This window comes from Lactuca virosa, chromosome 5 (genome assembly GCF_052849685.1).
Source record: "Lactuca virosa cultivar CGN04683 chromosome 5, Lactuca_virosa_CGN04683_v6, whole genome shotgun sequence".
NCBI lineage: Eukaryota > Viridiplantae > Streptophyta > Magnoliopsida > Asterales > Asteraceae > Lactuca > Lactuca virosa.
The window spans coordinates 221,042,745-221,060,409 of record NC_136430.1 but is presented as its reverse complement, the minus strand read 5'-3'; the positions used below and the strand labels follow the sequence as shown (position 1 = coordinate 221,060,409).

Below are 17,665 nucleotides of genomic sequence, written 5' to 3'. Positions count from 1 at the left end.
CACCAGGCTCCCAAGCCTGACCCACTCAGTTTTATTTACATCACAGGTAGTGGCGCGAGAGCATAAGTTGGACAACTTGTGAAGATATTTTGTTTATAGGCCAGTAGTTGTATATAACTGTTGTAAGGCTTATAATGTGCCGTTTATGCTTTTGGTCTGTATCGGAACATGACATCCCGAGTTTTGTTATATACGAAAATACATTTCTTTAAGAAATGCTTTGATAAATTTTATTTTATCATATTTTGTTTGGGAACAAATTCTGCAACTCTTTTAATTCAAAGGATTACTCTGAAATTATTTTAAAAGCATAAATTAAATCGGTCTTTTCTGGCCGTGAGTTAGGGGATGTCACATTTCTGGTGTTTACAAAGTAATACAAATCATTTTCTCAAACATGCTTATGAACTCACCAACATTTTTATGTTGACCTTTTTAAATTAACTTGTATTTCAGGCAACCGTTGAGCAGGTTGGGCAGAAGGAATTTATGGATATTTTGTTATGTTTTGTTTCATCATATTTTGGCATGTAATATTGAAATACAATACTTGATGTAAACTAATGATACTTGTAATATTCTATGTGTGGTGATGATAATGTTATGTTTCAATTATATACACTGTAATGATACTACAAGAATGAAGTCACATCAAGCCCCCGGACGTTTCTACCGTCTGGTTCGGGGTGTGACATTTTTGGTTTGATAGCGAATGGGTAGATTGAATTAACTTCGCTATGGATTTAAAGTTCAAACAGTTCGATGTGTGGCTTGCTAGTTCGTTATTGATGTTTTGGTTTGGATGTTGAATGACCTTCCCTATGGGTAGATTGGTTAGAGTCGTTCGATATGCAATTGACGAGTTCGACATGAGAAAATTGACTTTGCTATGGGTAGATTGAACACGACTTCGCTATTTGGCTTAATTGGTATGAAGGCTTCGCTATGGTCGATCGTTGTGTGATAAAAAAACTCACCATACGCTACTGGAAAGCGAAGTGTAGTGGAGAAGAAACTGAATGTGTCGCTTTGAATCCTTAAACTTTCAACAAAATGACATTTTTCACACACTTTCGACATGGGGTAAAAAATTGTGTTAAAAGCTGAATTTCCATTTTAAACACCTGCAGTTTTTGCAAGTTGGCAGAATTCACCCAGTTTCGACATTGGGCCAAAAATTCTGTGAAATGGGAAAAAAATTTGTATCAGGTCCTGCAGTTAATGCGAATTGACACTTTATGCCCAGTTTCGCAATTGGGGTAAAGTTTCTTATTTGAGGTTGTTTCGACGCAACGGGTCACTGCGTAATTTCGAAATTGACATTTCTACCCGAATTTTTGAATATTTCGTCAAAGGCGGTCCGAGAATAATCGAATTCAAAAATTGTGATATTTTTGGATTTTCCAGGTTTATGCAAAACGTTTATGCCATGTGTTAAGGCGGAGTTTTGTATAGAAAATTCCGAATTGAGAGCTTTCTCATTCCTTTCGGTTTCATAATCATTTTTCGATTATAAAAAGGGGGAGAGAATTACATATGAGAATTCGAAAGTTGTGAATTTTTCATATTACGCGGACTTGAAGACCGAAGTGACCTTGAGCAACTGAAGTTTATGAAGTGATTCAATTTGAGATTCGGAAGTGATTCAATTTGAGTTTATGAAGTGATTCAATTTGGACATAATGAAGATTTGTGGGGTGTGCTTTTATGCTCAAATTTGGGTAATCTTGTGGAGGTTTGGATACTCCTAATTACCTTTTGATGCTCGGTTTGTAAGGAATCACACTCTAGAACCCGAATTAGAAGGTCATTGAAGAATTGAAGATTTGAAGTTCATTTCTACAATTGTCATGCTTGAGGCTTAGGTCGCGAAGTTGCTTATTTTTGGAAGATTAAAGTCGAATCATCAATTCCTAACTTTGAGGGGGAGAATGTTGGGTACAAAGTTCTCCATTAGATGACTAGTGAAGGCTTGATTTGAGAAGACCCACTTGCATGTGGTATTGATGCCTTGTGACATGATATATATATATATATATATATATATATATATATATATATATATATATATATATAGAGAGAGAGAGAGAGAGAGAGATGTTAGCACCTCTATATATAGTGGGTTGCATACCACTTGTAGAGTGTGCTTGAGAGATGTAGTTCATAGTGACTAGTGAGTGAGATATTTATGGAGTTCTAGATCTAGTTCCTTTTTTTGTACTCATTCCTATGATCGAATGCATCTTTTAGCACCCAAATCACCGTGTTCTTTGTGTTCTTTTAATTCTGCATGCCAAATCAAATGCTCATAATTCACTACAAGGATCATCAGAGAACTTAGCTTGACTACAGTAGCATCCACATTTCAATTTAAAAATTACTTTGAAAATATTAAGTCTTGTGTTATTTACTCTCAATGACAATGCTTTATGAAACACCAGAAGGAATGGTTTTTATGAATATCTTATTATTAGTCTTTATTTTGGACAAAAAACATATTTTTATCCTATTGGAAACAAGGTGTTACACAATAGATAAATAGATTAAAATAACATAATGATTATAACTTGATATGAACAGGATGACAAGCGGGGATTTTTATAAGATTAGAAGGTTTTCTTTTTAAGATCCCGTATACAAATTTTTTTTGGAACGACAAATCTAATATAATCATAAGCTACTCCTAAATCAACCTATGTTTCAGATGAGATTTGAACTCTTGACCTCAAAGAAAGACAACAGTAATACCGTTGGGCTAGAGGCCCTTTGGTGTATACATAAGACTTGAAAAAAGGTTCATTTTGCCCATTTCCGCTTTCTTTTTACATGTCACATTTCCAGGGTAATTAGATAGAAGGGAGAACTATAAAATAGGTTTCAACTTTTTTTATAAATGAGCAAATAAAACAACAAAAAGATATGCTCTTAGAATCTATATGAAGTTCAAAAATGGTGCAGTAAGATTTATGATGAGTTGAATAAACATGATCATTGAGTAAAATAAGTAGAATTAAAAAGAAATAAACCAGGTTACAAACATTCGCATCATTATAGATACAAAAGATGCTCATACATGATGAGTTCAATATACACTGCAATCACTATCCACACAACATCGCCAAGAGACGGCGTTTAATGTCTTCATCTTCTGGCGATAAGTGGTCCTTCATCAACAATGCATTGAGATGCATGTGATACATCTTCTTATTCTTCCTTTCTTCCCTTTTTTGCTCCAATTCGAGTCTTTTTTTCATGAGTTCAACTTCATTGTCTCTGGTAACCCTCATTGCACGAAGTTCTGCAACAATTTCATTAGGAGATGAAGAAGACTGTGAAACCTTAGCTTTCCCTTTCATTTTAGATGCATCTCCACTCGTAGGAGGGTGAACCGTTGAACCACCACTATTTGGCGTTTCTGGGTTGGAGTGGAGAGAATAGTCCCCTTCTTTACTGGTCTTTGATCTAGTAACCCTCATTGCTTGAAGTTGTGCAACAAATTCATTAGGGTTGGAAGAAGGTTGTGATACATTACCTTCTCCATTTATCTTAGATGTATCTCTACTATTTGGCACTTCTGGGGTGGAGTGGACAGATTGATCCCTCTCTTCACTATTCCTTGATCTTTCTGTGTTTCCACCACTTTCTTCATCACCTACTTCATGTTCTGAACAGGAAGGTGTTGTCTCACGATCCATCTGTAATCCCAGTTTGCCTCTAGCAGAGTTTTCAGTATGTTGCAAGGTTTGGACATTTTCTGAATCTATCTGTATTCCCACATCGCCTCTAACATCGTTTTCAATATTGGGTGAGGTTTGGAGATTTTCACAATTTATTTGTAATCCCACTTCGCCTGTAGCAACATTTTCGGTATTTTGCAAGGTTTGGATATTTTCAGAATCTATTTGTAGTTTCACTTCGCCTCCAGCAACATTTTCAGTATTTTGCAAGGTTTGGACATTTTCACAATCTATCTGTAGTTCCATTTCGCCTCTAGCATTGTTTATAAAATTTTGCGAGTTTTGAAGATTTTCGTAATCTGCATGTAATCCCACTCCGGTTCTAGCACCGTTTTCAGTTTTTTGCAAGGTTTGGAGATCTTCAATGATTGGAATTTTATCAAGATTCGAAATAAACTGAGAACTTTCATTGTATTGTGGGATTGGATAATCATGGGAGTCTTCAAGATGTTGAGAGTTCCTGAAAAATTGGATATGTTAGATCCTTAGCATGAAAATAAAGAGTTAGAAATGAAATGTTGGGAAAGTATACGAAAACATAGAAATACGAGGTTGCATGGTTGCATCTGGATTATAACCAAATACGTTCTATAAAAAACTAATATAAACAAACCAAAAGAAAATGCCACGTGGAAAGTAAAATAAAGAAAAACTGGACAACACATGGTTGCATGACTGACTTGTTCATGTTTTCTTTTCATTTTCATTTTTTTCCAATTAATTTCTTTTTTGTTTTATTTGTGACATATTCGACCAAACTGCCGATAAAAATAGTCTAAAAATTGGTTTGAACTTACTCGGCAACTAAATATTTCAAGTCCTTCACAGCTGCCTCCACTGCATAGAGTGCCATTTTCTTCACCTGTAAACTTGCAGCAAAATAAGCCATTGCACCATGATAATCTATAGCAAATGAATTGTAATTAAAGAAACTGTTAATATTATGAGCATATACTCTTACGTTGTTTATGAACTATGAAATAACTTGGACTAAATGAAACCATGCATAAAATAAAGTCAGAAAAGCATGTATTCTGACAAGAAATGGGTGAAACCAATATATATATATATATATATATATATATATATATATATAATAGTAGTTTAAAAAACCTTATTCAGTTCAGTTTTAATTTAAACTTCAGAGAGCTGTTTTCAGAAGAAAAACAATACAGAAAAGTTACAAGTATATATAAGTGTCAAAATGGGCAGTTTGGACAGGTTCTATAACAGTGGTCCCATTGATACAATACCCCTTGTTTCTCAGACAGGATACAGAAATACCACATATGAACCGGAAAATGTGCAACTTTAGAAGTGGTAATATTTGCAAGATATAAAGAAGGGATTTTTACCTCCAACTTGTCTTCTTTTGCCTTGTGATTTTGGGGAAGAAGGCGGAAATCTTCTGTCAACCGAATGCATTCACCAACGTTTTCAGGAGAAACAAACTCCAATGCAACTTTTATACATGACTGCAAAAAAAGAAAACATATTTATGCCCCTAGTTTAACACATAAATACAGAGACAAGTTCGATAAAAAGATGGAAATCAATACTATTTTTCAATCGATATCAGGTCTCCCAAATTTAAGGTGATCAGGTAATTCTATCACCTTATAATCCTCATGTTAACAAATATGAGCAAGGAAGCAAACTTGTTTACTAACACCCATGAAAGTCCATGCGTGAAATATATCAATTATCAAAACATAGTTGTGTTCCATGTACACTTAAACCATATGTCTCCTCTATAGACCTTTTGCCTTAATCCATAGTGGCATCTGGGACATAGCAGTAAAGAAACGCCTTGGGCTCTAACGGATTCAGCACCTTTATTGAAGATCATATTGATGTCTATGTTGGGTTTATGTTTACCTCCTCAAAGACAAATCAGAAGCTCTCCCCTAAAACCTTCCAAAATTTACATACCATGGTTTAAAGTTAGTTCCAAACCACAATTCACATGCAGTCTCAAGTCTCAACAACAAGGAAGTGCCCATTTTTTCAAGAAAGGGTCTCAAAATATTATACATGTCAACAGCTTAGTGAACTGCAACTCTGCAAGTGCTCCCACAACATCAAATATTGATCTCTATTAAATCCAGAAGGAGCAATTTGATGCAGTGATCAAAAAAGAATCTAAAAACTAGTAGTAAATTATGAACCTTTAAATTTCTAACTTGATGAGGGCAACCAGCAGGTATAAAGACGGCATCTCCAAGCTTTTGGACAAAACTCCATGCTTCAATCCCTGATCATAACCAAAAAAAAAGAGCATAATCAGAGATTTTATAACAGTGAAAGCTGATACATAACACGCCTTGCAAATGCATACTAACCAAACTCTTCCTTGAGCTTCCTTTTATGGTCCATGGTTAAGTAAAATGTTTGGTCATGAATTGGGTGGATAACCTGGACCAAAGAAAATACATTGGAACAATTGATGCTACATAGAAAAGGAATTTATATTAAAGGACTACGTTTTCACCTTCAAAAGTAACACGAAACACATCTTTCACATGATATTGATAGTTTGCAAAATTTCTGATTGCAGTACTATATGATGAAAGAAAAAAGAGACACGACTTATGCAGCTACACTTAGGTTGAGAAGGCACACAGCATCCCTTCAATTAAAATATTTTGAACTGAAGTACCATTAAAGGACTCAATCATGTATGAGGTTATTATCATTTTAAAGGGTGCAGTGATAATAACAAGGATAGTAACAAATAGTGTTTCCTATCCTGAAAGGATTGAATAGTTTTGCATTTTGAGGAAAATCCAAGTTAGTTCACTAATAATAATAAAATTATGCAGTCGAAAAGTGGACTAATATTAAGTTGTGCAAATGCAGAGATATCAAAAGTATAAGACATTCTTTCTCAAAACACCCACTTCATGTTTTTACCTTCTAAACTTCATAATATTTTATTGTTGCCTTCTTTTATGACAGGACTAGTTATGCAAGAAGACAAAAAACACTTATAAAAAATTATTTAACTTCATAAAAAACCAATCATGAAAGCTTGAATCTTTCTCGATCTGGAGAACTATAAAAATGCAAATGCTTCTTTCACATTACACATAGCCAAACAAATAGCTTGTAATAGTAAAACATCAACCAAAAGTAAGGATTAATACCTGCTGCAGTGGAAGACAAAAGGCATGTCTGAACTCTTTGAAGTGTTTTTTGAGATATTCCTGCAGTTTAGGAGTATCTTCCCTCCGAAACACGTCCCACAAAGCACCTCCCTCTTCCAGATCAGAATCAGATCCATCCATACAACCACCTGAAATATCACACTGGTTATCAACTTCTTCGATAGCTTCTGTTAGTTAAAGTAGTGCTAAGTTCTTCAGTATGATCGAGGTCTATCAGATTTTTCAGTGCATTCATCTGAAAATTTCTCTCATATCATGCACTTCACTTTCTTTCTTGCGTTTCCATTTTGTCCCTGAACTCTTTTCAGAGAATCCTTATGTTCCTCTTAGGAGGCGCTGGTTTGCAGAATGTTATGTAAGGAATTAGAATTTGTCAGAGGAATTAGAAATTTAGAATATGGAAAAATTGAATTCGGTCACATGTTTGGTTGGCAGTAAATAAAATGGAATTCTTGAGCTTTGATGAGCAAGAAGATGGAGAAGCCAAGAGCCATTTACTTGTAAAATTCAAGGATTTCAAAGGTAATTTAGTTTTTTTAACAAGGAGGAAATGTTGGGAATTCAATGTCATGATTTTAGGATGGGATGTTGATCCATTAGTTAAAGGATTTTGTGAATTCCAACCAAATTCAATTCCATACTCATTTGCAACCAAACACGGAATTTGAATGGAGTTGGATTTCATTTCCAGCTAAATTCCCCGAAATCCAGCAAACGGAATGATCCCTTTAACACATGAAACATATAAAGAGTCACTTATCACACGAGTTTCTTTTAACTTTAGATTCAACATGAATGTTACCAGGTTCCACTTCTTGTTCCTTCAAGCCAATAACTTGCTCAGAAGTAGCATCTTTTGTGTTATCAACATCAAGTTCCCTCTGATCCTGAGCCTTGTGATGCTGTTTCAATTCATTTATCTTTTTATGATGTTCAGGGTAGGGAGTCACAGTTGCAATATGAGTCAGCACATTCACCTGCATGTCACCAATGGTACTAGATGAAATCGAACATTGATGATCTTGCATCTGCCTAAATTCAATGACAAAAATCAAAACTAGAAATCTCAAGCAAGAACTTGTCTTAACCAAATAGAAAAAGCATACCACATCAGACATGTCGCAATGAAGTTTAGTTGCAGAGTCTCCACGTCCTAATTCTTCAGAAAAGCCATAAGCTATATATGTTTTAGGACCTATGTCTGGCTTCAGAGATCTTGGAGGCAACTTGACTGCAAGATTAAGGTAGCCATCACGAGGATGCGTATATTCTTTAAAGGGTAGAGAAGTGATAAATTCAACACCATGACGTGGTAACCGTTCTTCAAATAAATTTGATGGAGGCCAGTCTTTCAACTTTAGGATCTTAGGCCACCCAACTTCATCATACTGACCTTCCGTATACCATTTAAAAAAGCTACAAACATTTATCTCAACCTGCATGTCATGACAAAAGTTGATTAGGCCTGCATATACCCAAAAATAATATTAACTTGGAGGCAAACAATCTAACCAAAGAACACGACCAAATCAACCAGAATACCAAAAACTATGCTGAAAAAGGTAAGTTGAAAATTGAGAAAATCAGATGATACTCTCCCATTAATTACCACATAACACCAACAACATAACAATCAATGTAAAAGAAATTTGTTAAATACAAAAAATAGCAACATGCTTTCATCGAATTGTTTAATACGACATCCTGCCTTCATTTCTTCCTGTAATATTAGTAGCAATATCATCCCTTGCTATACATGTGAAGATTTTTCAATGTTATGATAGAAAGAGATGAAAGTAGAATGGTATAACAAATATATGGAAGTACATTGCAACTTCTTGCGTTTAACCCAAAAATGACATACTTAACCCACCTCACACCAATCCAAACAATTAAGAGCAGCCACATCCAAGAGCTTATCATGGTTGAGATTTGAAATCTGGCGAAAAGCACGCCACATGACCATGGGTTCCCAGCTCAGCCCAAGTGTAGTTTCTAGAACATTACTCGCTATTACTGGCTCCCCTTTTGACCAATGCCACTGAAAATGCTTCAAATCTCCAGATTTTATGTCTATTGCACGTGGACAATACAAGTAATTGTCATTGGAATTTTCACGAGATGCAGCTTTTCGTAACTGCTGACCACCACCATCTGAAGAACATGTGCACCATTTCTCAGGCATATCCCTCATATCTTCCTCCAGTTTGTGCATCTTTAAGAGCTTTTGTGCTTCCTCCAACAACTTTGGAACAGTGTCAGGTAGCTTTATGTGCATCAATTCTAGAATACCACAACCACAACCACCCATACTTTTTGGAGGACAAGGAATTCTGCCATCATCCAGAGACGTCCATTCATACGTTTGCTTTTTCTTTGGAGTATTATGTCCCTTCCTTCTGTCCTTGGGGGCTGCAGCAGCCTTCTTAGCTTGAAGGGACTTCCCCCCATGTAAGTACTCAGGACCTGGATCTTCATATTCAATGATAATTTCTTCCTTGTTTCCTTGAAGGTTGCCATCTCGCAATTCCAAGCAACATTGAAGGCAAAGATCATAATGACAAGAAGGACAGCTTCTATGCAAATCAAAAATTGAAGTTTTACAGCAGTCGCTGCATACATCAGGTGATAATCAATACAAGAAACCATTATAAAACAAAACCCTCATATACTTGTAAAGTCATTGAAATGACATACCAATACATGCGCTCATCCCAGCTGCACTTTGCCCTCTTCAACTGTATGTTAGATAAAGAAGAGCCTGTCCAAGAAGATAAAATTAGGGAAACCTACATAGATTATGGCTGATAGCTAGCTATCCATGCAAACCATCCTTCTAGTGAAAAACACTCACCATCAAGACAAAGAGAAACAACCGAGTGAAAAGACTTAACAAGAGAGCATTTTTTTGCCCTATTTTACTAAACTAAGAAAGAAAACCAAGAGCTAGCTCTATAGATGCATGATCCTTCATGACGCCTATGAACCAAGCCAGCCAAAAAAGAATTAAAAGACAGACATATGATGATTCTTTGTTAGAATCAAATTATGCAGCACAAATTTTGAGAATTCAGGTTAAGAAGTTAAGAAGACGATTTTCTTTGCAATTTCCTAAACTCTCAATGATGAACTCAACTCGCTTAAATCAAATCTCTTTGCATGGAACGAAACAGTAATCATCAATAGCGAATAAACATACATGGCAGTACTGATTTAGATTATAGCTACAATGTGATTTCAGAGTTGGACATAAAGAGAGACGAACAATAAAAAAAAAAATACCTTGAATTTTAGACTCTATTGCTTTCTCCTTTATTTGCTCCTCGTTGAGTCGCTTCAAGAATGGAAAAAGCACATGCAGAATATAAATAGAATATCGAACTTTTTGATCATCATTAGGTTTAAAATCAATCTTCTCTTTGACCTAAAAACCACCAACAGATTCAGTATCACATTTCCTATTTGGGTAAGAGTAGGAACAGGAATAAGTTTCATAACAAAAGATGAGCTGCAGGAACCAACTCTAGGGTGCACATCACGCAAGCAAGATTTACAGTTGCAAATGCCTAAGCAAACAGGGCAACGCTCAGCAAACATCTCATCTGTCATGTTAGGGTACCTACAAAACAGAGTAAACAACATAAATTATAAATGAAAAGGCTGTATAAGAAAAGCAAATTCCATATACATAACAGCTCATACCATCTTCTCATGCAAGGCACACAGTAACGTTTTATAGTGCAGCTCTGGCACCTTACAACTTGTCCCTTGTCGTTCCTTTGACACTGATGGCACATGTTTGAAGGTACTTTAACTAGATTTCCCTGTGAATTGATGAAAATTAAAGAGATGATGTTTGATCACGCAGACTTCTTTAAGAAACAGAGAAAGAGGAACCACGGACACAGAATATTACATTTTCATCAGGAACAAAGTTCTTGGCATAATACTTTGGCTTTGAACCATCCTTCCTACTTGAGCTGGAAGGTGTACCGATTCTTCCCTTATCGTATTTGAAAATCTCAGCATAATTAATACCATCATTCCTAGTACTTCTGATGGGCTTCCGTTCCTCATTTTTGTCCTCTTTGTTGTTTACTACTTCGTTAATACCGTTTCCCTCTCGATCAGGAGTAGCAAAAGCAGTTTGAGCATCAACCATACCTTCTGCTGCTTCTTCTGTTGACTCGTTATCATCATCACTTGACAAGACAACAATCGTCGTCATTGTCCTTTCTTCTTCTATAGAAACAGACTGCTGCTTCTGACAAACAAATGGTTTGATCTTCTTTTCTTGAGATTTAGTAGCAGTACCGGTGTCCCCGCTGTTCTCTTCCCGACCTCTTTTCCTGCCTATCTTCTTCTGAAAGTCCTCTTTCACCTCTGTTTCAGAATCAGAACCCCCATTTTGTTCTTCGCCTCCATCACCATCGTCGTTAGCCTCAATAAGATTTCCGTTCTTCTTAATCGTTGTCGCCATCAATAAACACTAATTCTTGAGAACCGAAAAAAAAATGGATTTTATCCAGAAGAAAGAGAAGAGGGGGTGTAATTAGGGTTTTGAAACAGTCGGGGATCGCTGTGTATTCAAAAGAGGGATTCCCGCCTGTTTGAACTCCACTTCGCGGGTTTCACGTAGTCTATGTTTACTAGTCACGCAATAGTCCCTCGAGCGAGAAGGTTGGTAGTTTGTAAGGTGGCCAAAATTGATAATAATATTTTACTTTAACTTCTTTTTTGTTTTTTTGGGAAGCCGCTTAGATCTGTAGACCATGTCAAAATAGAAGAGATTGATCCAGCCATTAATAATACTAGTTTAGTTTGTTTGCTTTTTAAAGTATAAAATAAACTAAAATTAACCGTATAATAATTATAAATCAAAATTTTATTTTTGTTTAATCAAATAAGATTTTTGAAGTTGTTTGTATAAAATAATTAAACATAGTATTTGTTAAATAATAATAAATAAAATTTAGCGAAAACATATTTATTTTGTTAAGACAAAATTACAAAAATGGTTCATGTGTTTGTCAAAATTATGTGGTTTTGGTCCAAAAAGTTTCAATAGTGCAAAAATGGTCCATTTTTTGATATTTTTAATGTTTTTGGTCCCTATCAACTTGAAAATATTATTATGCCCTTATATATATTTTTTATTTTTTTATTTCTTCAAATGTTTTTAATTAATCAAGAATAAGAAAAAGCTCACATACCCACCATATTCCTTTTCCCTTCCCCCGTCTACAACCTTCATAAAAAAACCCTTCAACATCATCAGCGTCTTCTTCACAAACCTTTCATCGTCGTCAATCTCCCCCTTCGCATCTCCCCTCCTCTATCCTTTCACCTGTCAACACCATCTATTCCCTATGTCCTTGGTGAGTGCAGAGTTGTCGTCCCCAACATCTGGTACACCTCCCACGCCATTCCCTCTGTGTGAAGAAACAAAGAAACATTTTGTAGTCTAAAATCCATATACCCTGATCTAAAATCAACGGAGGAGGTTAATGGTGGTGGATGTAAAATCGTGAAGCAAAATCGATTCACCATCATCTTCTTCGAGTTGCAGGTTTTAGAACAGAGGAAGGAGAGGAAAAGTTGCAGGTTTTCTTTTCCCCATGGAAGGGACGAACTTAACTGATGTATGGTAGAAATCGAACTCGCCAGAGAATATTTAGTTTACTACAAATCAGCGACACTCACGCCTGAGAAAGGAAGAGAGGGTGAAGTATAGGTGGAATCGAACTCACTGGATAAGGGGAGAGTATGGTCGGAATCGAACTCACTGAAAAAATAGAAAGGTTAGATCTAAAAACCCTAGCTAGGTGATGGAGTTCATTTATAGATCCCAAACAACCGGAGAGTGATGATGTTGATCAATGGTGGCGGTGGTGATTGGAATGTGAAAGTCGGCTCAGGCGAGGTGTCTCCAACAACTGTGTATCAAGCAACTTCGTTTCTTGAAGGATTAGCCTAATTTCTTGTTGGGATTCGAGATGGGAAATTTTTACAGGAATTCAAATATTGTAAATCAACACTCAGTTGATTGTATTTCTGGACATTATTCTTGAAGCTTGGATTTTTCATGGTATTTGGGACAATCTCATCTAAAATCTAGGTGGAGATGGATGTGGTTGAAGGTGGTGGTGGTTGACGTTTTGTGGCAGTCAGGGTGGTCGTAAGGTAGGATTTTTTTGGTGGAGACGACATGTTTGTGTTTCTTAATAGAGAGATTGGTAGGAGTGATGAATTAGGTGGGGTGGGATGGGATTTCTTTTAGTTTTTTTAATTAAAATAATAATAATAATATATAAAAATAAATAAATAATAACTATTTTAAGGGCATATTCATCATTTTAGGTGGGGTATGGACCAAAAGCATAACAAAATATCAATCATAGGGACCAAAACCACACAAGGTATCCGAAATTGGACCACCGATGCATCACCAAACTTTTTTGGACCAAAACCACATAATTTTGACAACCATAGGGACCATTTTTGCAATTTTGTATTTTGTTAAATTTTCCAAGATGATGGTTATTTTTCCGAGACAAAATTGCAAAATGGTCACTATAATTGTCAAAAATATATGGTTTTTGTCCAAAAACGATTGATGGTGCATCACTAGTCCAATTTTGGATACCTTGTGCAGTTTTGGTCCCTATGTTGTTAACTTTAATAGTTAGTTGTTAACTTTTTTAAAATGACAATTTTACCCTCAGGGATTTATACAACTGTGTCTTTTTACGAAACTACGATGACCATTTTTGCATCTTTTCTTTTTAGTTTTATTTAATTATTATACATTAATTATTTTAATTAATTATTTTTATTCTATTTTTTATATTAGATTAATTGTTTAATTGGATTATTATATATTAAAAAATATTATTTTATTGGCTTATTAATTTCTTTTAATTATATTTTTTTTCATTATATTAATTATTTTTTACTGAATTATTATATATTGATAAAATATTATTTTTATATATAATATTTATATATTAATAAACATTTTTTAATAGATTATTCATTTATTCTAATTAATTCTTTTTTTAATTTTTTTTATTGGATTAGTTAATCTAATAAAAATGAACTAATCCAAAGCTTGTACTTGACCCTAAGTTTTGAGAAATTTCCACCTTAAGTCACTTAAGTCATGTATGTATATAAAAATGAATAACAGGAAAATACATATAAAATTATCAGTTATATACAAGATTGTCGCCTTAAGTCACGCCTTACAAACGACGGGATCGCCAAGGCTAAAAAAACTTAAGGCTTGACATTGCCGTCAAGTCACATCTTACGTTATTTATAACTTTGATGATTATGTATTAATAAATACTACTTTACTAGATTATTAATTTTCTTATAGTCAGTTATTTTTAATTTCTTTTTTATTGGATTAATTATTTTATTGGATTATAATATTCTAATAAATATTATCTGAAATATTTAATATTTATATGTTAAAAAGTATTATTTTATTGCATTCTAATTTTTAATTATTTTCTTTTAATTGTTTTAAATTGTTTCTTTATTATTTTAAACAAAAAACCCAATAAAATCTCACCCGCCTCACATCTCATAATTTATCTTAAATATTTGGAAGATAATATATTTTAGACAACATCACTCTAACACCCGCAAGATGGGGATAGATGATTAAAATATAATGATAATAATTATAATTAAAATCCTCGAAATAGATGTTTTGAAAGAAAATTATTTGGGATAAATAATCTTAAACAAAGTTGTATTAATCGTAAAAGCGAATTTGTGCGTATAAAGAACGCCTAAATCTGACTCCGTATGAGGAAATTATGATTTTTCGAAGTTTCAACATAACTGTGTTAGTATAGAAATTGAAATTTGGATCGATTGATTTTTAGCCGAAACAATCTAAACGAGAATTGAAGATCTCGTGAGTAGGAACTCGTCAATATAAAGACAATCGAGAACGGATGTCGTGAATAGGAACCCGTCAATATTAATAAACAAATGTAGGGCTGTAAACGAACCGTTTGACGAGAAGTTCGTTTATTTAATAAACGAACGAACATGAACAATAGTCTTGTTCGTTCATTTATGTTCGTGAACGTTCTTTTAGGTTGTCCGTTTATGTTCGTTCTTATACATTACTATATTATATGTTCGTTTATGTTCATATATGCTCAATTGTGTTTGTTTATCTTTATTCGTTTATGTTCATTTTGCATGTTCACGAATATAAACGAATGAACATGAACAAGGTTATTTCTTAAACAAACGAACATGAACAAGAAACCTCGTTCGTTTATCCGTTCATGTCTCTTCGTTTGTTCAGCTAACTTAAATGAATGAACATGAACAAGCCTAATATGGACTTATTTAATGTAACATCCATAAAAATCAAGCCAATTTAAAACTTTTTAAAACGTCCAAAAGTCATTAGTTATTACAAAATGTTTTCAAAATAGTTTCATATCAGAGTATCCCAGAAACCAAAAGTCCAAAACGCGAGGATGTGTACGGTTACGCCTTCGCCTTGCCGAGACATCTAAAGCACCTGAAACAATAAACTGAAACCGTAAGCACAAAGCTCATTGAGTTTCCCCAAAATACTCATACACACAACAATATACATATAATCACAAACAACATATTATGGGTCTAATCATCCATCGGGATGGAATACCCCAGACTTGTTGACTGACGCACGAAGCAACCCAATCTCACCGTATACAATGACAAATATGTTGGGTCCAATCAACCATCGGGTTGGAATACCCCAGACCCAATCAACCTCCGGGTCCAGTCATCCATCCAGATGGAATACCCCAGGTTGGAATGCCAATATGTGTATATATATATATATATATATATATATATATATATATATATATATATATATATATATATATATATATATAACGGGTCGAGTCATCCTCGGGATGGAATACCCTCGGCCCACAAACATCGGGTTGGAATGCCCACATACTACGAGTCCAATCATCCCCGTGATGGAATACTCACGGCCCACAACCATCGGGATGGAATGCCCAGGTCTATTGGCTCTCGCACAAAGCAGATAAGCCTCAACCACTAATCAAACATGTGCACATATATCAGATAATCACATAACAGTCTATAGACAGACAAACCGATCTAACAGATCATAACAGCATAATAACATCCCATCTACCTGGATACCGATCTAACAGATCATAATAGCATACTCAAATACCAGAACACAGATCTAATATCACTACAGCATAAAAGCATGCTAAATATCTACAATCCAAGGAATGCATAATTGTATATACTCAGAGGTGAGATAGTCACCCGGACAGGTGATCCTACTCTAAAACCACAATCAAACAAGGAACAGGTAAGAGAGCTTAGATAAAGAGTCCTCGGTCTATCCTACATGACTATATACAATCCATAGGGCATCCCTCTACTAGCAGATGAACAATACTAGTGGGTCGGCATTGGTGCCTTCGACCCACTATATAGTGAGACAAAACTCACCTCACACTGCTGAAGTCCCGCGGATAAAACTTCAACTGCTGGTTGACAGATTCTCGAGCTGTCAACATCAAAACAACACCCAATTAATAATTGGGTTCCAAGCCCAAAGTCAAACTCATATCACAAAGGCCCAATAGTCAAGTAAAGGGCTAAAGCCCAACATATGGCTCAATTTTCCAAATTGGGCCCAGACCTCCACATGGTCTTTCCTTAAAGCCCATCCATTAATTCTAGTCCAAACTCTTGGTATTCCAATGGCTAGGGATGTCAACGGGACCAAACTGGAGCGGAAATAGTTGCCCCCGCTCCCGCCCCCGAAATCAGTTGTTGTCCCCGCCCCCCAGATCCCCCGTTTATATAGCCCCCGGTCCCACCCCCGGTTACCTCCATCGCCCCCGGTCCCGGTCCCGCCCCCGTTCCCCCGGTTTATAGACTTAAAATTCGATTTTTTTGCTAAAAAACTGCTTTGTTTTAGGCTAAAAAACTATTTTTAATAACTTTAAAAGCTTAAAACCTAATCTTTTAGAAACTAAAAAATTAAAAATATAACATTACGAATCCAACATTACAAAACGACAATTCCAACAATCTTACAAATATAAAATACGACAAATCCAACATTACAAAATATAAAATACTTACATGTCCAAAAATATATGATCAATTAGCTACATCTTCAACATCCGTTAATTGGAAACGAGAATGTGAAACCTACACTAAACCTAAAATTAGAAAATCTATTTTGTATGTGTATTTTATATTAAGTATATAGTTTTAACATAAATATACAACCGGGGCCCCCGTGGGAGTACGGGACGGAAATACCGACTCCCGACCCCAGTCCCGAAAATAAACGAGGTTTAATTCTGCCCCCGCCCCCGCTCCCGCTCCCGTTTTTTTTTAAATGTAGTCCCGTACGGTATCGGGGTCCCGCTCGTTTTTTTTAAATGTAGTCCCGTACGGTATCGGGGTCCCGCGGGAGCGGGGTCCCACGGGGGTTTTTGACATCCCTACCAATGGCCCAATATCTCATAATTATCAAGGCCCAGTTATGGCCCACCTATGGCCCAATTTTCCAAATTGGGACCAAGTCCTTCACATGAGCCTTATCCTAGAGCCCATACAATTATTTTGGTCCATTTACTTGTTCTTGGATAGCCCATCAATAGTCCAATCACCAAAGTCCAATAGAAAGGCCCAAGTGAAATTAGGGTTTTCACATGAAATGACGATTAAGGTTAA

General features: G+C 35.4%; 1 protein-coding gene across 1 annotated transcript; it reads right to left on the bottom strand.

Annotated features, from left to right (window-relative positions):
* Positions 1–3,031: 3,031 nt before the first annotated feature.
* LOC145114952 (lysine-specific demethylase JMJ26-like) lies at positions 3,032–11,565 on the bottom strand. Its single transcript, XM_079051081.1, has 14 exons — positions 10,821–11,565; positions 10,607–10,728; positions 10,427–10,523; positions 10,187–10,328; positions 9,602–9,665; positions 8,778–9,516; positions 8,011–8,340; positions 7,707–7,881; positions 6,884–7,032; positions 6,080–6,152; positions 5,906–5,991; positions 5,093–5,212; positions 4,535–4,599; positions 3,032–4,197 (listed from the first exon to the last, which is right to left on the bottom strand). The coding sequence occupies exons 1-14, from the start codon at positions 11,382–11,384 to the stop codon at positions 3,102–3,104; spliced, it is 3,822 nt and encodes a 1,273-aa protein (XP_078907207.1). The 5' UTR covers positions 11,385–11,565; the 3' UTR covers positions 3,032–3,101.
* Positions 11,566–17,665: the final 6,100 nt, after the last annotated feature.

Coding starts and splice junctions, on each gene's coding strand:
- LOC145114952 (XM_079051081.1), bottom strand. CDS start 11,384: ATGGCGACAACGATTAAGAAGAACGGAAATCTTATTGAGGCTAACGAC. Junction 10,729..10,820: donor ACTTTGTTCCTGATGAAAAT/GTAATATTCTGT, acceptor ATCAATTCACAG/GGAAATCTAGTTAAAGTACC. Junction 4,600..5,092: donor CAAAAGAAGACAAGTTGGAG/GTAAAAATCCCT, acceptor GCAAGTTTACAG/GTGAAGAAAATGGCACTCTA.